Below are 24576 nucleotides of genomic sequence, written 5' to 3'. Positions count from 1 at the left end.
TTTCTCATTCAATTTGCCTGCTTATTACTCTACGACAATTTTTTTTATAGTAGATAAAACATGAAAATAATTCTAACTTCACTTGTAATTTCTCTATTTTTCGTATGGGTAAGTTTTTTTCATACAAAATGTCCATACAAAAAAATAGTAAAAACCCTGTTCAACAGACGGTCACCTCAACAATGAAAGAGGATTCCTATCGATTTGACATTGAATCCAAGGACAAGGATCCAATGTCCTTAATTCTCGAGGAAATTTGGATCCTTGAAGGAATTAAATGTCGCGCTGGCTATTACAACATGTCCGACGAGCTGGTCGACGCTATTTATCATTGTGCCAAAATTGAACATACCAAAGTTACTAGGAAAAAGTTCTCGGATGAAAGAGTTCAATTCGGAGGAGCCACGCCGTTTTTGGTAAATTTTGCCATTATGTTTTAAAAATGAGAGTTTTTAAAATTACGTAAAAAATAGTGCCTCCGAAGCTGCATGTTACAAAATGGAGGATTTATACCAAAATCTGGCATTGGATTGAATGAAACTGCACTTTTTGGTCTTTTTAAACAAGAAATGACACTGCCTGGTGGAGAAAGAAGCGCTTTTAAATTAACAAAACAACTCATGGAATGCAGCCATAGACGTATGGTTTTTTTGCTTTTAAGAACTTTCCAAATTTTCATTCTAATTTTTTTTAGACCCCACAAAATTCCCGACGAAATATAATAATTGTACGGAAACGGAGGATTTATTTCGTTGCACGAGATCTGTTATGGTCAGATTTTTAAGTAAATGTTGCTAAAATTTCGAGTAATTAATTTGTGTATTCAATTTCCAGCTCGATTGCAACGAGGACAATCATAAGTTTGATAAAGAATTCATGGAATATTTGGCTCATAAAAGTGAAGATGATTAAATATTTTTTGTGAATTTACAATAAAATTACATAAAATTATTTAAAGGAAATCACATTATCAATTGATAAGTGCTTATCTTGTGGTATTCCCACTCATGCCACTCAAATCATGATTAAATAAGGTGACAAATTCCAATACACTTCACACGAGTTTCATAACCCATCATAAATAATCAATTTAAAAAATGTCGCCACAAATTTTAATTTTCTTCACTTTCCTGTTAACCACTCCCCTCATAATCACAGCACAGGAAACGAATTTATTAATCAGCATGTTTGCCACGTAAGTCTTAATTTTCATATAAAATCAATAAATTTCCAATAAAAAACACCAAAATGTTAACAGCGACCTCAACTCCTGCGACGACCTCTCTGCATGTGACACTGTTGTCAAAATAATGTGTCAATCTGGTTCGAGTGCGTGGACCCAGTGTGGAATTACGCAAGAGGTTAAAGACGACAACTTTCCAGTTTTTCCAGAACGATTTACATTCACTCACATCGCAAGAAATGATCAGGTAAATTACTTAATTAAATGCTATTACCTAATTATTATGATTAATTATTTGTGTCACCACAGCGTTGGCGATTTGAGCTAATTGACAAGGACGTGATTATTGATGATCCGATCGGATCCGTTACCATCAGTTTCGACGACTTCATCAATGCTACACCCGTTTTTGGAACAATGAGATTTACGTTGGATAATGGAAGGGGCAATTTCTTTGTTCATCGGAGGGAGGTTTAAGGATTTTTGGTTATTTTTTGTGAATCTGTTTAAGTTTTATGCAATTATTCAATGTTTTGTAATTTGTGGATTTAAGAAAAATTCCATCCTGACTTTGTAGTTTTGCTGGATGAATAAATTTATGAATTTGCAAAATGAGGATCAACTGTGTTTCATAAAATTTATTTTTCCATGCAAGTTTTTTTTAATACGTGATTTTAAACCTATGTAACTCATATTTTCATATGAAGGTACTCATGACGAATACATCGTTTAATACCTACTATGCTGTTAATATAAGTTGTGATTAATTGTTAATAAAACCCTTCCCATTTACGACTCTTTCTTGTTATAAAAACAAAAAAACACTCAAAATTCCTCGCCCAACTTCAAAGCATCACAATATTTTTTATTTATTTTTAAGCACTTTTTTTTACATACAAAAAACACAATTGTTTATAATATTTTAAATATTGAACATTACTTTCTCCTTAAAATCTCTTAATAAATCCCAATTTTTTCAGCATAATTCTCAATATTTTTGTTATAAGCTCATCTAATCTCGATATTATTACCAAATTTATTGTCATGATTTTAATAAATTGTTGTAACCTTATAACGATTCCACGGTTTAAATACCTTTAATTATTGTCTTACACAAGTCTTGTTAATATTTTTCAAAAATTTCTTATTGTCAATTTCCCCACACATTTCTCCTTCACTAATTTCGTGAAGCAAACATTTTTTTCTTGATATATTGTCTTTGTTGAATGTCTTATTTCTTTGTTTCATGGAAGCGCCCGTAATCTTATTAACCTAATTAAACGGACTTTTTATTATCATTATTATTATCATTAACTTTTAACACACAAATAAAAAATCCTCCGCAATCAAACCATCGAAATCTGATCACAATTAAAGTTAAATTTCGTAACCCATTTATCTCTCCCGTAATAATACGACTGTTTTTTCTCTTGATAAAATTCTAATGGATCTCGAACAACGGCTTCCAATTCGAAATCATCGTCGTTTTCCATACAAAAATTATCATCATAAAATTTATTACATTGAAATCCAATTTGATGATTCGATTGATATGATGACATTGGAATTTCATCATAATTTCTACGATATCTTTGGTAATTTGATATTTCACTCTTTTTCATGATATTTTTTACATGTTTCTTTGATACGACTGCTGATACCACTGCCGACGTGGGAACCACCACCGGCGCGGGTGCAGGTGTTTGATGATGTTCCATTTCTTCTAATTCCACCCCTTTAGTTTCCGGTACAAGGCAACAAACGAAAAATAAACCAGCTACAGAAATGGCAGAATAAATCCAAAATGCACCATATAAACCAACGCTGGCTTTTATGTCCACATAGGTTTTTACTGCAGCAAATGCACACGCGTAACTAAACGAGGTGGACACTGCTCCTCCAAATCCTCTACAATAATAAATGTCAATTAATATTAATTAATAGAAAATAATTATCAAAATCCATCACCTGTACTCCAAAGGGAACAACTCCCCTACCATGAGCCAAGAAATGGGTCCAATTCCAATGGAGAAAAACAGCGTAAAGAATAAAACGCATGTTAGAGGAATCCAGTCCAGTGAGGGTCCAAAACCTGGATAATTTGGTGGCAAGGATTCTTCCATCCAATTGTATAAACCAAACCCAAAAAATGATCCAGAAATAAATAAATTCGATAAAATTAATAATGGCAATCGGCCCGCGGTATCAATTAGTAATCCGGATGTCATCGACCCCAATAATCGAAGCAGCACTACAACAATTGCGGCCCCGTGGGGGTGAAGGGAGCGCCCGAATACCTAAACATACACAAAATTATATTTTCTCAAAAATGAGGTATAAATCATGTTTTTTTCTTATTAGTTCCATGTTTAAGACTATGCAGAACTGTTTATACACACATTATTAAAGGCTATATTAATTTTAAAGATTCCATGCAATTTTGTTCATATTTGACGAATTGGGAAAGACATGAATGGGCTAAAAGTCACCAAAATTTTTGCCACCCGGGTGTATATAATTATTTTAAGAACTAAAAAAACTGACCTGCTTAAAGATCGGCACTGCGTAATGATGGAAAACCGTGACTCCGGAGAACTTTTGAAAGAACATGAGCCCACAGCAGATGAATAGCGATCTGAACGGGAACTGCCCATTTCCGCATCGTGGAAAGAAGCTTTTATACTTTGTTAAGATATTACTCCTTAAAGTGGCAATTTCTTCGCTGACATCTTGATCCGTGGATCTCAACCAGGCCAACGATCTCGTAGCTTCTTCTTCGCGTCCGTGGTAGAGTAAAAAACTGGGCGTTTCCGGTATGAGTAAAATAGCAAAGAAAAATAGAATCGGTGCCATCGCAGCGACGGTGGCTAATTGTCTCCAGTCGAGAAATGCGCCCAGTGTAAAACTGCCTAAGGTAACTTGTATTTAATTTTCTGGTAAAAGTCAATCTCTTGATAAAACTTACTTAAAGTTCCAATTTCACCAGCCATTTTCAGCACTGCACTCAAACATCCACGGATTTCTGGGTGTGCAATCTCACTCACGTAAACTTGTGTTGCAAGGAGCGTCACGGCAGAGAAGAAGCCACCGATGAACGATGTCGAATACATCATTTCTACTCTTTGAGCAAAAACTGTGAGGAGCCATGAACCGGAAAATGGGAGCGCAATTATCAACAAGGACCTTTTTCGCCCTATTTGTAACATTAAACCACCAAATAAACAGCCAAACAAGGCGCCCAATAAACTTAAACTCGCCACCCATGATCCTTCCTGGAAAGTCGTTTTTTACCATTTTAAAAAATTTTTAAGATAAATTTTATGTTTAATTGACTCACTTGAGCACTGACGTGGAACGTGCTACTTTTGGATTCTTGTAATGATGCGAGGGCTGGACTGGAGTAGCCTTTTCCTGTAATTTTAGACATTAAGGGAGATTTTATGGATTGCTTTACAAGTTTTAGAACTATGTATAAGTACCCAATCCAGCTGCAAAAGGCCCCAAACTTACGGCCAACGTTGCCAGCACCTGAAGAAAGAATTTTGCTTTAAGTTGAAAAAAAAATTTGCAAATGAAGACGAAATATGTAGAAAATCAAATGAATGATTTCAACTCCAATTTGAATTCTATGAAGCTAAATCTAAATGAAAATGACAGAGAAAAAAGAGTACCTGCGAAAAGTGTCTTGGGATTTTACTTTGGATCACAGACAGGAAACTGGGCATTTTTCTCATTCTTTGTGTATCCTACGAATAATGTTGGTTTTTAGACCCCATCGTCTGCTTTACTCTGATTTGTTGGAGCATCTCTGAAAACCATAATTAAATTCATCTCATTTGTGTAGAACTTTTTAATTGGATTAGGCTGACTTAATTACTCCCCGTATAACTCTCATCTAATATCTGTTAATGAAAGTGGGAAAGTGTGAAAGTGAAAGGCCAACAAACCTCTCGCTCCCTGTGGAGAGAGTTATTAAACGAGAGAGGAACATATTTTAAGTGAAATAAATTTAGGAAATATCGTATCTTTACTGTTTAGAGATTTATTTTTAAAATGTTTTAAATAATTTTACTTTATTTGTGGTAGAAACTAATACTTGTTAAATACAGAGTTTTCTAATCTGGTCAAATATCCCAACTCGTAAAATGCCAGAAATCATAAGAAATTCATTAATTTCTTGTTCAACTTTATGAAAATATTAACTTTAACATATTTCTGATCTCAACGTATGTCTTATGAAATCACGATAATGGGTCAGGCAAATTTAACTCAGGATTTATTTTGATTAAATGCGCAAATATGTGCGTTATCATAATCCACAAAAATCCCAATATTTTTTTTTCAATACAAAAATTCTTATCATGCAAATAAACCACATCAAATTTTCTCAAATTTATTTATTTTCAAATTACATCCTCCCAAATAAAATAACTAGCATCACAGAAACCACTCCCATCCATCCCGCTTTAACTCCCATTGCTGAATTAGGATTCCTTAAATTAATTTGTTTCGTCGCTCGATTGGAAAATTCTGTCCCTGGCAAATCGTCAGTGTCTCCATATCCGATATAAACGTGTGTGTTTTGTCCCTATGCAAAAAATTATTAGCTTCATTTCGTTAATGTTTGAATTATGGGTGAAATTACATCGACAATTTTGATGCCCGTCCCAGACGTTTCAAGGTCACGTGCCCATTGGACGTATGTGTAAACTGCTGTGCCCTCCTCCGTTTGATTGGCACCAAGAAAGGTCCAGGCGCTGCCGGTGTAGGCGCCGCCAAGCGTATTATCTGAATTTCCGATGCGTCCTTGTTCGTATTGGGGATAGTCTGCTCGAGGGTTTTGATGGCGGTAGATCATAGCATCTGACATGGGCTCTGCGGTCGTGGTATCGGGCTCTGCGGTCGTGGTATCGGGCTCTGCGGTCGTGGTATCGGGCTCTGCGGTCGTGGTATCGGGCTCTGCGGTCGTGGTATCGGGCTCTGCGGTCGTGGTATCGGGCTCTGCGGTCGTGGTATCGGGCTCTGCGGTCGTAGTATCGGGCTCTGCGGTCGTGGTATCGGGCTCTGCGGTCGTGGTATCGGGCTCTGCGGTCGTGGTATCGGGCTCTGCGGTCGTGGTATCGGGCTCTGCGGTCGTGGTATCGGGCGCTGCAGTCGTCGTATCGGGCGCTGCGGTCGTCGTGTCGGGCGCTGCAGTCGTCGTATCGGGCGCTGCAGTCGTCGTATCGGGCGCTGCAGTCGTCGTATCGGGCGCTGCAGTCGTTGTTGGCGCCGCAGTTGTGGGCGCCGCAGTCGTGGGCGCCGCAGTTGTGGGTGGGGGCCTTTCGTCCCATCCCCCAATCATAACCTCAGCCTCACCAAATCCCTCTTTATCATTCAGCCCAATCCCCACCCAGCCAGTCCCATTCACTTTGGCCGTAAACACGATTTTTGTGGCGTTGACTTCCCATGATAACTTGTACTTGTCACCAAAGTCTTCACTAAATTGCGATGAAACGAACGTTGTGAGTGCAACAAAAAACACAAAAATCTCAAAGCGCCCCATGTTTAGGAAAATGCTATGAAAATCTTCAATACTGTAACCAAAAAGGCAACTACCAAATTACGACTGATCGGATATTTTATAAACCCAACCAATTTATACCGGTCAATAGATAAAACCGATTCTTGTGCGTAATCATGACTAATAGATGGAACATTGGACTGTTAATAAGCAAACACAGATTAAATATGCATTTGTCCTAGTTGCCATAAATTTGCGGACCATGTTTTCCGATGATGTTTCTGATTATTTTGTCTGATAATGATGCATGTATGGCGCTGATTTATGGGTAGAACTGAACTCCCGTGGGATTATATGTGAGATGACTGTTTTAATCGAAATAAAACATCAAATATTCTAACTGAGACTTGCGGATTACTGACATCGAGATTAAGCACTAAATTTAATTTAGGGATTAAGGATTAAATTGGTGAGAAAATTTAATGCGGAATTAGGATTAACATTGGATTAAATTTTCCTGGATTATGAATAAATTTAGTCCAGGATTAATGGTTTTGCATGCAATTTTATTATATCATTCTTTGAAATTACTTAAACTAGTATCTTAACTTTGTAATGAACATTTCAATGCAAAGTTAGATAAAAAATGATAAAAAGAAAAAAGATAAAAAAAGATTATATCATAACTTGACCTTTTTCCACAATAAAAATTATTTTTAGTCCTATTGTTATCGCTTTTATTGTGAAGCTTTGACCGTAATTGGGGGTGGACTTTCCTGCCTTTGATTGACCAGCTGTGGCAACCTGGTGACGCCAATTTTCAAAATTTTGCATTAGTATGATGCTACAATTCAGTGAGTAGTTTTATAAAAACGTTTTCCATTATTTTATAAAAGGATAAGGAAGAGAAATGAAAGCAATTTTCGAACAGAAAGCGGCTTCAACAGAAATTAGCTCTTAAACTTTGCAGTCAAAGCAAACGTAATTAAATCCTATTTTAATCTCATTTTTGGATTAAAATTGATGGAGTGAAAGTTGGCTTAGGGATCGTTAATAACTTAGTATAAATTAAGCTTTAAGGATCAATATTTTAGAACTCGAGATTAAGGATTAATCCATAATTATACGCTACATAGTTTATGAAAGGCCCCTTGCTCTGGGTTTTATGTTTATTGTGTGTTTTATCCCCCACTTTTCCTCCCAGGGTCATCGATATATCGAAATACAAGCTCGGACAGTCTTCCCCGTCCACAAGTTAATATTTTATCAATTAATTTAACCGCACGTTACACTGGTGTCGGCACGATTGAAAATCGTATTCATATCGTATCGTATGATTATTTGTCATTGATTGGCAAAGGAAAGGAGACACATATTTAATCAATTTTCTACGAATTGCGTACTACAGTAAATGTTGCAAGGTCTCTGTCAAAGTGAACGATAAAAGGTTACACGAATTGGAACGAAAGGGCAAAAACAGTGAGGGTATTCATTATTTCTTCGTATCCTTAGTATTCTTCGTATCGTAAAATAACTTACGAAGCTTACGAGATTTTGTAAGCGTCGTAAGATTTTGCCATCGAAAATCACGTTACTACGCTTACGATTTTTACGAAACCTGACCCCTTGTTTTATCTTCGTAAACTATTTTACGATACTACGGATACGAAGAAATAACGAATACCCTCAGTATAAATGTTCTGGGATAAACTGGGATGAATTACGGATTAATTTGCTTAAAAATATTACGGGATTGGGATTATTTGGCTTGCTTTGCTGAACTGGATTACATCTTGGATTGCTTAAATATGTTATGGATTACCTGGACGAACGTATGGATATAGTGAATTACGGATTACAATAATCTGCTCATGGATTATTTTTCTAATTACAAAAAAATTACATTATATTTTTAGCAACTCACCGCACACATAATCGCCCAAAAGTATGACTAAAAACATTAAAAAATTAACATTTAAACTTAGAAAATATAGTTTCAACATATGTATTAATTCTAATTTTAAAGCGAAAGTAGTTGAAACTCAACAGCAAAGTAATCAAATAAATAATGTAATCTGTAATAAATTACATTCTCCAACATCCAGAAATCGTGGTTTACGGATTACTTCATGAATAGTGTAGACTACGGATTATTTACAGATTTGCAAAAATTTGCAATTTCTTGTGGGATTACTGAATTATGGACAGGGCTGTTCAATTACCAATGGAAGTAATTAATTCTTAATTACTCCGACTGCGAAAATTGGAATTAAGTACTAATTACAAATACTTCTTTGTCCAGTAATTGAACTTAATTATCAATTACAATTACTTTGCATGCATGTAATTGACTTTCAATTACCAATTACTTATTAGTAATTGAAAGTCAATTACTTAATTACTAATTACTTAAAATTAATTAAACGCTATTTAGAGGCTAACTTTCGACCAAAAAATTCATTTCCCAATAGGATAAAACTTTTATAATATCTTAGTACAGCAAAGAGTTCATCTATATGATCCAAAAGTTTAAAATTGTTGTGAATCTTTACTCCAGAGAGATAATGTGCTTTTCTTCACAGATTATTCAAAATTTGCAATTTCTTATGGGATTACTGAATTATGGATTACACTCAGTATAGCCAGAATAATCAATGTGATTAAAGTAATCCTGGGATTGCCCATCCCTGGTGCAATGATATTTCCAAGCCTGATTCTCAGTCAAAGATTATGCTGTGCTTGATGCCTCAGCGACACAAGACTTGACACACTCTAAGGTATCTTGGTACTCTCTTGGTATCAGGCACATTATCAGATCTACAAATATATATTGAATATTTAGCTTTGCTGTGAGGGAGAACAGTGAGCAGTTGACCGGACCACTTTCATTCATTTGTTCAGCGACCAAAATTAGCATACCCATATTTTTCTTAACGCAAGTTTTGCTACATATGTATCGGGATTATTAAATTTTTTCGCCACCAAAACCATCAGTCTTCATAGCCATGCAACCTTTCAAATTTTAGCACACCTTTGATTTCTCAAAACGCATTTTCAGTTTATTCCTTAACGAAGAGCAGTGTTGATCAAGTAGATAAAACTGATTCTTGTGCGTAATCATGACTAATATATTTTTCCAGGAGACCTTATTTGTAACCTTGGGCTCGTTAATAACCCAGCACAGATTAAACATACATCTGTCGTCGTTGCCACAAATACATATGACATGCTTGGACTATGTTTTCTGATGCGCTTGATTAGGACAGTGATTGATACGTACTTATCACGTAAGGTTTTCGTTGAAATTGCTTTTATGGTCGAATTTGCATTTTTAGCCCCGCGTCAGCTCTTATGTACCCGTCGTGTCTCTCTGTCAAACGAACGGCAGACATACGGTTTCGCGTCATTGCAAAGCAAAGGTAGCAAACGGGCGAAGCCGAGTTCAGCGACTTGGAATTGTCAACCCATTTTCTTACATTTCCCCATTTGAAATGGCATTTAAAATGATGATGAAACTCTTTCGAACTGAAATTCGCTTCAGTTTGAAATTATTGTGGATGGTCAGACAAGAATACAAGATTCCCATAAAGGGGTTTCACCCTTTAAATAACAACGGCGACTCTTGTATCACATAAGTATAACGCTAGGCTAGTCTTAAAATGTACACGCTATTATCAAAGTATTTATTTACATGCAAAATTTCTAAATTAGAAAAAATAAAAACTAACAAGTTTCAAATGAAATAAGGCAAATTCTCAAAATAAGATTAAATTCGTTTCAAAGTATTTGCTCATTTTCATATTAACCACAAAAATGTATTTCAAATTTCTCAACGGACTCGAGTTGCTGTGATTCATCGACTTTAGCAATAAATCATACGTTTCGGTGTTTCTGGTGAACCTGCACCACCACTTAAATATTATCAGACACAGCATAATTAGATAAACCCTTCTGCGTAATCATCATGACTAATATATAATTCCATGAGACCTTTTGCGTAACTCTTGCCGGTTACAAATTGCAAGATTAAACATGCATCTGTCCTTGTGGAGAGAAATTTAGGTGACATGCTCGGACCATGTTTTTTGATAACAATGCCCGGATATCGGCTGGGATAAGTAAAATCTTTATCAGAAAAAAAACCATATTTGATTTCGTAATTGAATTTCCATTTTTATTCAAGGCAACCTTATTGCATGACAGCTCTTGTATAATAAAAATAACGCGTCAATAGGCGCCAAAACGGTGACTAATTTGCTGAGTGCATTTTTTATAATTACTTTTGATAAGATATGCCTAGAATTCAATGGCATGTTTGAAATACGTGAAGCGTTTAATATTTTGTGGCGACTACTTGATTATTTAGTAATTCCATCGGATATTATGAACCCTCATCGTTATCTTTTACACCATAAAATAATAAATCACGTAAAAATGTAAGTGATGATGTGACCGAAAAATATTTTTACAATGCTCATCTACTAAATAAATATGCATCTCGGATAAGGTTGCATTGCCCGAGCCAAGATAAAACTGAAAGTGAAACATTTTTGCTCGACTAATTGAAAAATAAGCCCAGAAAAAGTAGGCGGATAAAAGATTTTGGACCATTTACATGATAAAATATGCTACCCATTTACAATTCGCACCCAAAATTTGCTAACCACTTTAATACCCTAAAAACCACCACGTTTTTAATAAACCTTATAGAATCAGAGCATAAAAAGATCCAAACCAAACTGCATGTTCACTCCCCAAAAGCCTAGAGTGCAAACCAAGGAGACGAGAGAGAGAGAGGATTTTATTGATTTAGACGAGCTGTAGGTTGTCTCTCTCTCTGCAAAATTCCTATCCCGGATGGATCCCTGTAGTGTCACCCATGTCACGTTTACTTTCTCTCTTCCAAATCCAATATCTAATCCGCAATCCCATATTTCCCACATTTCTCATGTACACACTGAATCAAAATCCATTACCAAGAAATTTTATTAAGAAATTCCTCTCCTCGCATGGAAATATTTGATCCAATCCTTGAGCAAAAAGAGACCCAAAAAAATAACAAATCTGGCCCAGCCAAATGGAAAATAGGATTCAGTGTGTACAGGGCTTAACTCGCATTACAACCTGTACGACGGGACACAGGTTGCCATGAAATTCGGTTTTATATGGATTTTTTTTGCTAACCTTTTTTTAAACAAAAATGTCACGGAACGAAATACCCGTTATCAAATTCCATTTTATAAACGTATGTATATAGCTTTCTCTCAAATGGGAATTATTAATTTTGGCCCATGATTCATTTCAAAGTAAATTTTCTTTTCTTTAATTGCGCAAGGGAAATACTTACAATGTTCTTACAAAACAAATAAAACAGAATCCCAGTGGACAAAGGAAGACGAGAAAACGAAACAAAGAAAAACCTTGTAATGCGGTAGTTCTTTCTCTTTTTGCTCGAAAATCCACATCTGGTTTTCCATTCATCACTCAGATCAAAAGGAAAATGAAAGACAGCAGAAAACAATCCTCCTTCACGGCATTATTTTTTTGTATGGACTTATTTTCCAACTTTCTTTACGGCATTGTTTAATAAACATTTTTTTTACCTTTTGATCTAATTTTCTCTCTCGTGTGATGTGTGTTCACTTCTCCAAAAAAGGGTAGAAACTTTGGTATTTTATTTTTAGTCCATCCTCTTCACTTTCACCGGTTGAAATATTTTTTTTTCCAAAAAAATTTATCTTTTAAAAAATTCTTTATAAAAATGTATCACTCTTATTTTTAAATTGATAAATTGATATTTTATTTAAGCATCAAGTTTTATTGTCGCCGTGATATTATTTCTTATAAATTACATTAAAAATAATACTCCCCACCCCCCAAAAAAACTAATCCCCCCGAAAATTAATCCCCCAATAAGTCCCCCCACTTTAAACCATATTTATAATCATGGCAAATATGACCCTTCAAAATACTGCACCCTTTCTTAAAAAAAAGAGAAGAACCTGGTTAAAACCTAGCCTCACTCCTATAACGAGAGGGAGAGAGAGAGCTATATATTTTCGAGTAATAGAATTTCTCCGTCCGTCGCGATTTTTGTGTACGAGAAGCGAAAGTGTGGAGTGAAAGGAGTAGTAGTGCACTAATTGAAAACGGCAGTCAGGAGGAGCATTGGCAGTGAGTACGAGAAGGCCACCACCAAACTGAGCCCAGCAGAGAAAGCAGAGAAAATATCTGCACAAAATATTTCCGATCCCACCGGAGACCCCGCACCGAATTCTCTCTCTCTCTCCAGTGAAATGTTGCATTCAATTCATCCTCCACATATCCCGACATCGAGTCCAATCAGGCCACAAAATATCCAGAATTTCACTTTTGTAAGGACAAATTTTTCTCGGGCCAGAGTGGAAAATTGTGCACCACCCCCTGACACTAAAAAGGGAGAGAGGACTACCAGGCACCACACACTTTGAGACTAGACACACACAGAGACGAGACGAGAGAGACGAGAGAAGAGAAAGCCAGCAGCAGCAGGGGATTAGATTTTATATATCGAGCTGGAAAAGTTGGGTGCAGTCACCCTTTCTCGATATACATAAGTAGACAACAAGGCTGGATTGCAGTAATTATACAATTTGAGAGGAAGTGAAGGAGAAGTAGGAGTAGGAAAAAATGAATAAAATGTCAGAGTTTTAATGTAGTTAATTTGTAGCATTTTTTATATGGTCATCATAATGTAGGGAAGCAGTAGTGGTGGTTTATTGAGACTACTACAGTGGATTGGATGTCTGGACTGGAGTATAAAATGCTTAGCTTAGGTTGGTGGTAGTGGAGAAAGATGCAGTGGAAAATTGGACCAAAACTCGCTTTCTCGCTTTCTCTCGCTTTTTATGTGTCTCTGTTGTGTGGAGGAAAAAATGCTCTCTGGAAAAAAGGGGAACCGAGTTCTAAATTGTTTTTGACAGCGATGGATTAATTGTTATGATTTGTATTTGTATCGTTTTAGTAATTATGAGGAGGAAAATGGGATGCTGGAAAATCCCTACTTGTTTTGGATGGGGTTCCGAGATGAGCATAGCACAATCCGAAAAATACACAAAAATAACGGTAACGTTTAATATGTTTTGTGGTCGGGAAATTTCATTCTCTGGAGTTTTCCATACTTACTCGGACTTTTTGTGAAAAATGGCGTAAAAATAGAAAATTAACTCACCGTGATTCAACGTTTTTCAATCTTCGTGGTCGGAAAATATAATAAATCGGTAGTTTCATCCGATCCTCTGAGATTCTGGAGTTTTCGGAGTCTTCCATACTGTTGATGCCCCCTTTTTTGAATGACTGAACTTATTTGCTAAAAAAATGACGTGCCGACGGACAAGGTTTTGTTGGAGTGAGTTGAGGTTTGTACTCAAATAAACAAGGTCCCTAAAAAGGGGGAATCTTAGTGAGGTAGTGTAATCATAAGTAATAAATAAAATTAGATTGCAGAATTTTTGCATCACCGCTCTCGGTTCTGAATTTCTGAGCTTCAAATTGGAATAACTAAGCCAATTCTTAACGGATTTTGATATATTTATCCTTAAAATTTTCGGGATAAACTGCTCTACAATTCGTGGGTATCAAAGTGTTGATAAAGTTTGCTAGTAACTAGCAATAATTACAAATGTGTTTCTAAGGCTACATATTTGCCCATAATTCCGGTCAAAATGACGTAATCGCTTAGTCGGATCAGATCCCATTTCTACATTATGTAACAATAATCGGTGCAAAATTTGATCAAAATCGGTTGAGAAATGACTGAGATATCGCAGATGGTCACTTTTTTGGGGTGGGTCAAATGCATACTTAGTAATTTTTTTCGTTGTTAGGTATTTGCCTCACTAAGAATAATAAAAAAAATAAATCTTGTGTCTGTGTCTGATCAAAAATTGTTGACTTGACCATTCCTCGCACACAATCACCATGACAAAAATCCCACAGTCCTGCAAAAAAAGACCCTCAATAACAAAACACAACAAACATTTATTATGATTTCACAAATATAATCCTACCACCACTTCGCCCACAAAATTCCCCGTGAATACAGAAAAAAAATGAGTCAATCCCCTGGGCCCTCTACGCAAGATCCCTCGACTCGAAAAATAACCCTGGAAGAACTGAAAACTCACAACACCCGAAACGATGCATGGATCGCTTTGAAAGGTATAGAAACAGACTCCACACTCTTCCAAATTATCCAATAATTACTAATTAATTTCCCCAAAGGAAGCGTGTACAACGTGACCGACTACGCCAACAAGCATCCGGGTGGATACCAAGCAATTCAACAAGGATTCGGCATCGACGCCACCAAATTATTCAATCAGGTAAATGATTCTCTCTTTAAAATCTCGTAGTTATTTCATTTCGTTAATTTCCGTAGGTTCATAGTTATGTAAATTTCGAAAAGATTCTTGCCGGAAAAAAAATTGGAGTTTTATCACCAACCAAAAATACATTGGAATAATTCTCTCAGAATAAATAAATAAATATCGTGCTATTTTTTTTTACATTTATTCGATTTTTAACTCGAAATAGTAAACTTTTTTGCATAAAAATACAATTCTTTAAAAAATACTTCATAATTTAATAAAAATCAAACAACGCAGCCATCTTTCTCTCCATACAATAATTTCAGTTCTGGTAAAATAATGTTATGAATAATTTGAAACTGTTGACTAATTAGTTTCTTCCTCCACTGTTCATGCGATGGGCCTTTCGACTTAATTCCAGGTGAATGGATAAGAAATCCATTGTTTAAAATGTGCATCTCATAGTCAAGCAGGCAAAGGACGAGGCCCTGGAATTTAAATTATTTTTAAATAAATTTCCACAAAAAAATGCCACCATGTAAAAACGCTATGTACCTGCGTCATTTTATCCTTCAACCCTTCCCAATTCAGCCTCTCGTCATATCCAGGATCGTCCTTTGTCCCAATGTAAATCGGTTCCCAATGAGCATGGATTCCTGTCCGATTTGCAACATGGAACACTTTCAAGTCCTCCTCTTCTTTATCCCCCAGTAGAACCCACTCCTCCGCCCTTGGAATTTTATGGCAATGTGGACAAATCCGATAATGGAAGGGAACAGCTAATTTATTTTCTAATAAAGAAACCAGTTGTTTCTTATCTTCTGGTAATTGTTGCTCTAATGACGCATCAATTTCAAATATTGGCAACACAAACACCTTATTCCCACCGTTCGTCTCTTCATAATTAGAAATCATTTTAAGAAAACTATTAACAAGGCCAGGATTTGGATACAATTCGATATCCGATGCTAACACATATTTCGTAGTTGACGTTTCTTTGGCTAAATTCCTCCCAACATTTATTGGATAAGTTAAGGAATGCTGACTCCGATAAGATTTCGCAGTTGATGACAAGTTCCAAAAAGCCAAAGTATTGCAATCAATTTGGTTAAAAATCATTTTTTCAAAATCTTCCGATAACGGTGTTGGTAAATTCTTACTCGGAAAATAGAAATGCACGGTGACGTAGTCTTTAATCAAATCCGAATGTGGTGAACATTCCCTTAGCCAGATTAATCTCTTTGTGGCTTCTTCAAAATCAGTTCCTGGCACAAAAATGGACAAAGAAACGGGGCCAGCCCATCTCTGAGCTAACGGGACAAGATTGTCCATTAGGAATCCAAATTCTGCATGAGTTGTGTATGTCACGGATTCATCACAATTGTATCGTTTCCTTCCAATGATAAAATTATTTAGTGTCCAATATGACCCCCGTTGTGAGAATTTCGTCGCCGGTGTTAAATTGTCACAGTCAAAGGCTTTTCTTAACTTAAAACTTGGTTTAATCACTGGTTTCGTATCGTAAGTTGATATTGCGAGCGCTATTTGTATTAATTCTGGAGATGCAATTTTCTTAATGTGATAATTATGATGGTAATTATTTTGTGGGGGTTTGGAGTATTTTGATGTAATTAGAATTAATAATAGAATAAATCCCGCGACAAATAATAATCGTAATTTTTGTATTCGTGATATCGTTATCGCCATTTTTATATTTTTTCTTAGTAAATTTATTACTTCAATCAATACTTTTAACACGGCGTGGTGGAGCATGGTCAAAGTGGAATTTTATAATAATTCCACCACCACCACGAGTGATAAGTTTCAAATGTGATAACATGTTAATCCGAGGATTTAGTTTACACTGGATTGAGGGATTATCTAACATTACGCATTTTATTACTCGTCATGGAATGTCTGGAATTATTTGCAAGCGAACTCTTACATAAGAGAGCGAGACGGAATTCTCGGTAATTTTACAGGAAATGAATGATTGCATGATTTTTTTGGCGACACATCCTCTGGAAATGTTAAATTTGCTTAAAAATGTGCTAATCATAGATAAAAGTGGTTACATAATTTGATGAAATTATGAAATTATTAACATATACATACATTTACAATGTAGGTATCAACACGTGATACACATGATAATCGCACACACTATTGACCATTCTTCGCATGCAACTTTTGTACCTGATAACACAATGATGTGACGTCAAATGAAAGATGTGCGTACTTAAAGTTTTATATAGCTTTTGATTTCTCGTTGAAGTCTAAATAAATCATTCGTGTAAAGTTGACTTATAAAATTCATGATTATTTTCAGATTAATTATTAAATAAATATTATGCATGACCTATGTATAATTTACTAAATAATTAATTAATTCATAGGTATTTACTTTATTGTAATTATGGGTTTTAATAAAGTTGAAAGTGAATCCGATTGTACAAATCAAACATAGCTCGCAATGGACCATGGTCCACTGGACCAAAATGGTCCATCATGGACCATGGACCACCTAAAAATTGGTCCATCGATGGACCATGGACCATGGACCATTTGTGATGGACCATGGACCATGGACTATGGACCAATTTTTTGCGAGCTATGAAATCAAATACTAAATTGTATACTAAAAAGAGGCATTTTAATAATTTCAAAATATTGGTAACATTCCAAACGGCATTAAAATTAAGTGAGAATTTTTAAAGTAATTTTGCACACAAAATATGGAAAATAATTTATATGCTGCTATTTTTTCATAGAAATTATTAACTCCGCAATTGTGTGCTATACCACAAAAAACCTTGAAAAGTTAGTTAGTGATGCTATCGAGGTATAGATTTATTCATTGCAAAAACCAATAACAATTAAAAGACAATGTCTTACAGAAAGCAAAAGCGAAGATAAAAAAATGACAAATTCATCTCAAACTATTAAATCGAGGGTACAATTCACACTTACAACTTACGTTAAATTCAACAAAATAACAGAAGTCACAGGAGAAGCTAGCAATGTGAATTTGCTAGCTTTTCAGCATTTTTTAAATAAAGCAATGCTAATTATAAGGATATAAAAACTTTTTTCTTGTAATTTATAGCAGAGTTGGGTGATTAAATGTGATTAAATGAGTCACATAAAACTTAAATGTGCATATCTACGAATTGGTAACTTTAAACTTAATTTATGGTACCAAAAATTATCTTGGTTCCCTTTTATTTTAGACGGTAGAAATATCAGCAGTGAAAGTTTAATTTTGGCAGAGTTTGAGGCAATTAATTTCACGTCATTAATTAATTTAGGCCGAAAATCGATTTTTTGTGTAGTTGACAATAATGCTAGAAAAATTGAAGTCGGATAATTAACGAGTTAAATAAGGAGAACAATACTGTTGTGCGGAAATTGGGCGAGATAAACTGGCAAGTATTTTAGAACAAATACAAGAAATGTTGACTTAATCACAATGTCGTAAATTTATTTTTATGAATTTAATTAAATAATTTGTTAATCAAATTGCAAAATTGATAATTTTTCATCAAATCTCATGTAATTCCAAGGCACGAACTTTGCTATTAATTTATGTATAAATTGCAAAAATAAGTAAAAATTGCCAAAAAAAAATAAAAATTTCATGCACAACAACAAAATTCATGAAAACAAAGAGAAAATCTCATGGCTCGCTGATTGGTTTAAAACGCAGCCGGGAATGAACTACACGCTCAGTGTAAAATATTTTTGAGCCGACGGACGAGCCAAATTCCTTGCATGGGTAATTAAAAATTTAACTGAAATTTAACTACTCAAACGTTAACTGAATGTTTTTCAAATTTCAGTGAAGGAAGAAACCGTCAAAATGTACCGGCGTTTAGCAAACATATTTTCCAAAAGTCGTCCACCTCCTTTCCCTTCAAGAATAGAAACGAGCTCTTCATCATCCTCAGAGGATGAGGAGCAAGCACTTCGAAAATCTCCACCCCTCAAGAGGAAAAGTGAACCGCTTGAATCTGCCCTTTCACCGAAAAGACTGAAGCTGCCACCACCCCCTCCGACTGCAGATATCTTATTCCTGGTTGGCGAAAAGAGGGAAAAAATATATGCGAATCGCCAAGTTTTAATGAAAGCGTCGCCCTTTTTTGATTCAATGTTATCAACTCGGTGGGAAGGAAGGTGTCAGAAATTAAGCGAAATTGTACTGGATTTACCAAGCGATGTAGGAGTGGATTTTCATGGTTTCGTGCACTTTTTAATGGTCAGTTTTTAAAAAAAAATTTAATTTTTTTATGACCTTATCAATTATTTCCGAAAATCAATACTTATTTGTAATACTCATACATGCAATTTGCCTATAATCTATTCCACAATTACACATTAGTAAGTACAGTAATATTTATAATTTGTTAATAAAATACACTTATTTCTGTACAGAGTAACAATGTCTGCAAAATACATGGGAGTTTTAGATATAATAAACTTCATTAAACTTTTTTCCTGGTGGAAGTGTCCCCAGGATTGAAGCTACATTTCCACGTTGAACTGTAATGCCGAGTCGCTGGAGGAGAAAAGTTGTGGAGCGTGGTTCTCCAGTGGCGGTAGCGATCCGTTGTCCAATCTCTTTAATGAAGGATAACCACTCCTGACCCCATGTACCTGTCGTCTCAATTGCAACGGGCATAAAGATGAATCGGTCTAGGAGAAAGGCGCACAATTTTTTCTTTCTATCTTCTGCCTTTGTTGCTGCTGCTCCTTGGTGGCGGACTGTCTCGGGGAGATAGCTAGGTGCGAAGGTGTCAGCGCAGGTAAAATCCCACACAAGGGATCTTCCTCTTGCCCACGGAACGAGAGTCATCCCGTCTGGATGCTTTCCGTCTTGGTGTGAACATCCGGGTGGTTCAAGGATGCAGGGAACATCGGCTGATCGAAGCGCCCTCGCGATTACGTCGTTAGCGGCTGCGTGGCGAGACCACCGACCAGCACTTCGTCGGCAGGATAAACCATGATATCCTCGTGAACTGACTTGCGCTCCACACGGGCAAGTGTGGGGTTGACAAACATCGCAACCTAAACGGAGGGAAATTGCGATGCGAAATGCCTCGTTCGAGAGAAGGGTGCCGATTTGAGGAGATGGGAGAGCGTTGAGCCATATTCCTGCATATTTGTCGCGAAGAGCACATAGGCGAGCCGTATCTTCAGACGTGGCTGCGGCGACGACTAAGTGGGACACTGTGATGTCGATGATGGGGCGCTCCCATGCTGTCTGTAATCCTCTCACTGTGTTGGGAGGAAGATTAGTTGGGCCAAGAGAAGTCCATCGTTCCTCTCCTTCCGCAATGGCGGCATCGGAACCATGTAGGTAAACCGGAAGAATTTGTTCCATTAGGGGTTGGGTGCTGTAGACTGACGAAAGAAAGCACGGTATCGCTACATCTTCAGCATGTCTGACCCCAAGGCCACCTTCTTTCACGGGTAGAGAGGACTGCATCCATGCAGCCTCCGAGAGTGAGCAGTTAAGGATCCCCTCCAGGGAGTCCTTGAGTGTAGCGTCATAGAGAGCGAGGGCCTCCCTTTTTCTCCACGACGGTGAGCATCGGAGAAAGTATATTAAACGAGGTATGGAGATAGAAGCTCGGAGGAGGAAGAAAGCTGAGTGGGCAGATATTTTCTTGAGACGTTTGGAGAAAGTTGCCAATTGCTCCGTTTTGGCAGCCAAAACCGCCTCCATGGCTTCGTTGGTAAGAGGAGAACCTAATAATGTTGCATTTTCTCTAGTTATCAGTTGGATTCCTGGGGCAAAATTTTGAAATTCTTGAAAAATCTGGGTGATGGTGTCGTCGTCCGCCCCCAATACTCCAACCTCACACTTGTTGTGGTTGAGATAAAGCCCCACTTCTTCACCCATTCTGGAAACTTTCTCAAGGGCTGCTAGTACCGTTTCCGGGGTGTCTGCGATAGTCCCGTCGTCGAGATACCATGCGTTTAGCTCTGTGTCCAAAGTCTTGATTATGGGGTGGATGACCAAAGAAAACAGAGAAGGGTCCAAAGGGTCGCCCTGATGACAACCCAGAAGCGAAGGGAGAGATGTTGTCCCGAAGAAAAGTGATGACGGGTTAGCGTAGCATTGGGACACGAACGGGAAGATTGATGGAAAATTATCACGAACAGTGTGCAGTAGAGTGTCTCTTCTCACTTCATTAAATGCGTTCCTAAAATCAATTTTAAGGAATGCTTTGGGGGTGTGGTGAGGGTAGTTGTAGTATACACGGGCGGCATGGGCACCGGTCTCAGCGCCACCTTTTATTCCAACGCCTAACTGATGAGGTGAAAAGTGGTCGATAAGTTGGGGAGTAATCTTAGCGAGGATGACCTTGGCGGCGAGTCGGCGCCACGTATTTCCCACCGCGATGGGTCTGATACCCCCAGTCTTCTTCCTCAGCGCCGTGAGAGATGCTCCGTATAATATTGGGCACAGCTTTGCAGGGACTTTTCCAGCAATCACATGGTTGAGGAAATCTGTGATTGCTTGGGCGAGGTGTTCTCCTGTCTCCCCCTGATTGCAGCTGAGTAGGTCCTTTAGAATTTGGGGTCTCAAACCATCGAGTCCTCCTGCCGAACCTGGGGGGAAAGTGGATACGGCCTTAGCTACTTCAGGAACGTGTACTGCTTCAATCACGGAGTCATCCGCTAGTGGTTGTGGATAGTTTGTGGGCTCTGGGTGTACCGGGTGCTTCGCACGGAGGACGCTTAGAGTGTCATCGTCGTTTGGGGCTATGGTGTCATCAGAGCAGGCAAGACGAATTGCTCCTCGAATGTCGCCATCTGCGAGTTTGGCCTCCACTTTCTTGACAGTTGAATCAATTTGGGGGCTCCGTTGCGAGAACTGGCGTGGTGGATGTGGTAGCGGGATGGAGAAGTTATTTTCCCATTCAGAAGTGCGGGTCTTCACCCACGTGGTCAGATTTTTTACTTGGTCCGATTTTTGTGGAACTGGAAGCGTAGCATACGGGAAGAACAGGAGCTTTCTCCAACTTTCCTTGCTATTCCCAGAAGCAATTTCCTTGAGAATTTTGGTCAGAGATTGAGCGACGATACTCCTTGCACCACGCGGGACTCTTTTCAAAGTTGGGACGGTCCCCTTCAACTTGGCTAAAGAGGCTAAAGAGGAACCCAATAAGTCAGCTTGGTTTGGAGGAAGTTGTTGAAGTGGTGGTTGGAAATTGCATGAGATTGGAAACCCGTTTGCTAATGTGTTAGTTGGTCGTTCCTTCTGTAGATCACCTGTAAGTGTTGTCTTGAATTTGAGATGGGAACCGGAAGTTAAAATCTAAAGAAAGTTAATTATTTCCAATGCTGCTCAATAATTTCTACATATTTCATTTCTACATATTTTTTTATTATTTTTTTTTTCGTTTTTTCGTCAGTTTTTTTGTATTAAAATGTAATTTATAATAAGTCGGCATCTAGCCTTTAATGTGATACCGCCGCTGGCCTGGCTGTCTCTATTAATGAGTAGTCTGGTCACCCCACATAGTACATACATGCAATTTATAATAAAAACTAAAATTTTTTGTTTCTATTTTCCAGGTACTGACGAGCAACCAACTTGATGATACTTCGCTTGATATGGGGATTCAGATATTGAAATTGGCAGATTTCTATGATGTTTTACCATTGGTTAAAATTGCTGAAAGTTTTATCCTCTCAAATTTATGGTACTCAAATTGCGTCCAACTCTCGCTGACTACAAAATTGATCTTAAGATCCAATATCTCAAAATTGGCGTTTCAGTTCTTTAAAAAGTTTGTTTTCCATTCGAAATTATTTTAAATCTCATTAAGATTCGTTTACTAATTATTATTTTTATTAGGAACTTCCAATCAGTGATAAAAGTGAATGGTCATCAACAGATGAGTGAAGAAATGTGGTCTGATTTACTCAATTGTGACATTTTAAGTAAAGAAATCAGAGAATTGGACCTTTTCCTTGCGTTGTTTGAGTAAGTGACGGTAATTTCTTAAAAGAACTACGATTAAATTGATGATTGTTATTTTCAGATGGAAACAATTTTCTCCAGAAAGTCGACAAGCTCCATTTGAAAGTCTAGTACAATTTATAAGATTCCCTGTAATGAAACCAAGTGAATTTACAAAATATGTCATCCCAACCAAAGTCTTACAATCTCAAGATGTCATCGATATTTTATCGTATTTCTCAGACAATGGGTACGTTTACTCCCCAATATTTCTACAAGGTCACTTTACTAACACACACTTTTCCGCAGATCTCCACTCCACCCGCTGCCCTATTTGAACCCGTCACCCCGATCTCCTCAAACGATTCGAATAATAAAATCGGGCAGTGAGCTGCGTTCTCTGTTAAAGAACTCCTCACCCGCAGACAATTTCCGTATAATTCAACTACTACCAGGTGAATACAAAATCTGGAAAAGTTTCCGTCTTTCTCCTGGCTTAACATTACGTGGAAGTGGAGTCGACTCCACAATAATCAAATCCGTCCATAAAACAAAGTACAATTCCCCCACCGCTCGCATCATCCTAGCTGAAAGTACCACAGTATCAAACTTGACCTTAAAATCATCATCGTCAAAAAAACTCCAAATCCATGTGACGAGTAGCCATGCTCAATTACACAACCTGTATTTCGAAGGGTCTACATTATCAATCTCAGGACGAAAAAATCATTTCACAGGCATAATATTCAACAACAACCGCAACCCATCCTGCCCTTGTGTCCATTTAATGGTCACTTCACGAAATAACGAACTACATCGCATTAACATAACGGATTCGGCAACTGGAATCAAATTCGAAGGGGAGGAAAACACAATAAACACTTTATTTTGCACAAACGTGTCAACTGGAATCGAACTTCATGGACAGAATCAAATCCTCAAAAACATTAGGTTTAGAAAAATACCAGAAATTGGAGATCTGAATGCATTTTTTGCTATAAAAATTTACAGTAGTTCAAACAATTACATCGCAAATGTTGAATGCGAAGGATTAGTTGGTTATCCACGCACTTACGCAGTGGTGATGAGGTCGGATGATCAAAATTCTATGAAAAATCATTTCATAAAGAATTGTTCAGCCGGAAGAGTTGTTATTATTGGTAATGAACATACTTTAACTAATGTGAATGCTGCGGAAGGATTCAGTATTCGGGGAATTTGCCATAAATTATTAGATTGTAAAGGGGACAAGGCTGAGTACAGCTTGGGCGTGGACTATGATGAGGTTAGCAGTTCTGGAAGGGGAGATGAAGGGGGAAAAGGTTGGTTCCAATCCATCGTCGTTGAAGATTGCAATTTTACCTTAAAGGAATGTTAATTCGCTTAAAATTACGTTAATATACATTTGTTAAGTGATATATTTTTTGTATGACGGTGCTATTGACTGGTCTCAAATTATTTATGCATTTTATTAATAAAAGAGCGTATATTAAGAAAATAATTTATTAAAATTATCTTACATTCCGAGGTATTTATCCATAAAATTCTTATGTGCCCGTCTCTACGAAGC

At 37.1% G+C, this 24576-nt stretch overlaps 6 protein-coding genes across 8 annotated transcripts; 3 read left to right on the top strand and 3 right to left on the bottom strand.

The window, feature by feature from the left end:
- The first annotated feature begins 20 nt into the window (after positions 1–20).
- On the top strand, positions 21–1799 carry LOC110847215. The gene is made up of 6 exons (XM_022094107.2): positions 21–416; positions 474–639; positions 695–771; positions 835–1195; positions 1259–1430; positions 1493–1799. Exons 1-4 carry the CDS (start codon positions 105–107, stop codon positions 910–912), a joined length of 633 nt encoding a protein of 210 aa, XP_021949799.2. The 5' UTR covers positions 21–104; the 3' UTR covers positions 913–1195; positions 1259–1430; positions 1493–1799.
- Positions 1800–2312: 513 nt separating this feature from the next.
- Positions 2313–12548, bottom strand: LOC110845726 (facilitated trehalose transporter Tret1-like). Of its 2 annotated transcripts, XM_035850221.1 has the most exons (8): positions 12290–12548; positions 4855–4991; positions 4663–4711; positions 4521–4594; positions 4149–4455; positions 3728–4092; positions 3152–3480; positions 2313–3091 (listed from the first exon to the last, which is right to left on the bottom strand). In XM_035850221.1, exons 2-8 carry the CDS (start codon positions 4915–4917, stop codon positions 2530–2532), a joined length of 1749 nt encoding a protein of 582 aa, XP_035706114.1. In that variant the 5' UTR covers positions 4918–4991; positions 12290–12548; the 3' UTR covers positions 2313–2529. The 2 variants fall into 2 exon arrangements, with proteins under 2 accessions (XP_035706114.1, XP_021947899.1); XM_022092207.2 differs by lacking the exon at positions 12290–12548 and having other exon boundaries at positions 4855–5398.
- Positions 5537–6809, bottom strand: LOC110847214 (mucin-12). The gene is made up of 2 exons (XM_022094106.2): positions 5829–6809; positions 5537–5771 (listed from the first exon to the last, which is right to left on the bottom strand). The coding sequence occupies exons 1-2, from the start codon at positions 6726–6728 to the stop codon at positions 5592–5594; spliced, it is 1080 nt and encodes a 359-aa protein (XP_021949798.1). The 5' UTR covers positions 6729–6809; the 3' UTR covers positions 5537–5591.
- Positions 12549–12791: 243 nt separating the features above from the next.
- On the top strand, positions 12792–15243 carry LOC118435078 (cytochrome b5 domain-containing protein RLF-like). Its single transcript, XM_035850226.1, has 3 exons — positions 12792–14885; positions 14949–15049; positions 15106–15243. Exons 1-3 carry the CDS (start codon positions 14777–14779, stop codon positions 15187–15189), a joined length of 294 nt encoding a protein of 97 aa, XP_035706119.1. The 5' UTR covers positions 12792–14776; the 3' UTR covers positions 15190–15243.
- LOC110846112 (beta-1,4-glucuronyltransferase 1) lies at positions 15221–16952 on the bottom strand. Its single transcript, XM_022092745.2, has 2 exons — positions 15590–16952; positions 15221–15522 (listed from the first exon to the last, which is right to left on the bottom strand). Exons 1-2 carry the CDS (start codon positions 16805–16807, stop codon positions 15319–15321), a joined length of 1422 nt encoding a protein of 473 aa, XP_021948437.1. The 5' UTR covers positions 16808–16952; the 3' UTR covers positions 15221–15318.
- A 5223-nt stretch (positions 16953–22175) lies between these two features.
- On the top strand, positions 22176–24508 carry LOC110846110. Of its 2 annotated transcripts, XM_035850223.1 has the most exons (5): positions 22176–22314; positions 22619–22833; positions 22902–23030; positions 23089–23256; positions 23316–24507. In XM_035850223.1, exons 2-5 carry the CDS (start codon positions 22658–22660, stop codon positions 24382–24384), a joined length of 1542 nt encoding a protein of 513 aa, XP_035706116.1. In that variant the 5' UTR covers positions 22176–22314; positions 22619–22657; the 3' UTR covers positions 24385–24507. The 2 variants fall into 2 exon arrangements, with proteins under 2 accessions (XP_035706116.1, XP_035706115.1); XM_035850222.1 differs by lacking the exon at positions 22176–22314 and having other exon boundaries at positions 22479–22833; positions 23316–24508.
- The last annotated feature ends 68 nt before the right edge of the window (positions 24509–24576 follow it).

The sequence above is a fragment of the Folsomia candida genome, unplaced genomic scaffold (assembly GCF_002217175.1).
Source record: "Folsomia candida strain VU population unplaced genomic scaffold, ASM221717v1 Fcan01_Sc003, whole genome shotgun sequence".
Taxonomy (NCBI): domain Eukaryota; kingdom Metazoa; phylum Arthropoda; class Collembola; order Entomobryomorpha; family Isotomidae; genus Folsomia; species Folsomia candida.
This window is presented reverse-complemented; position numbering and strand designations above follow the sequence as displayed.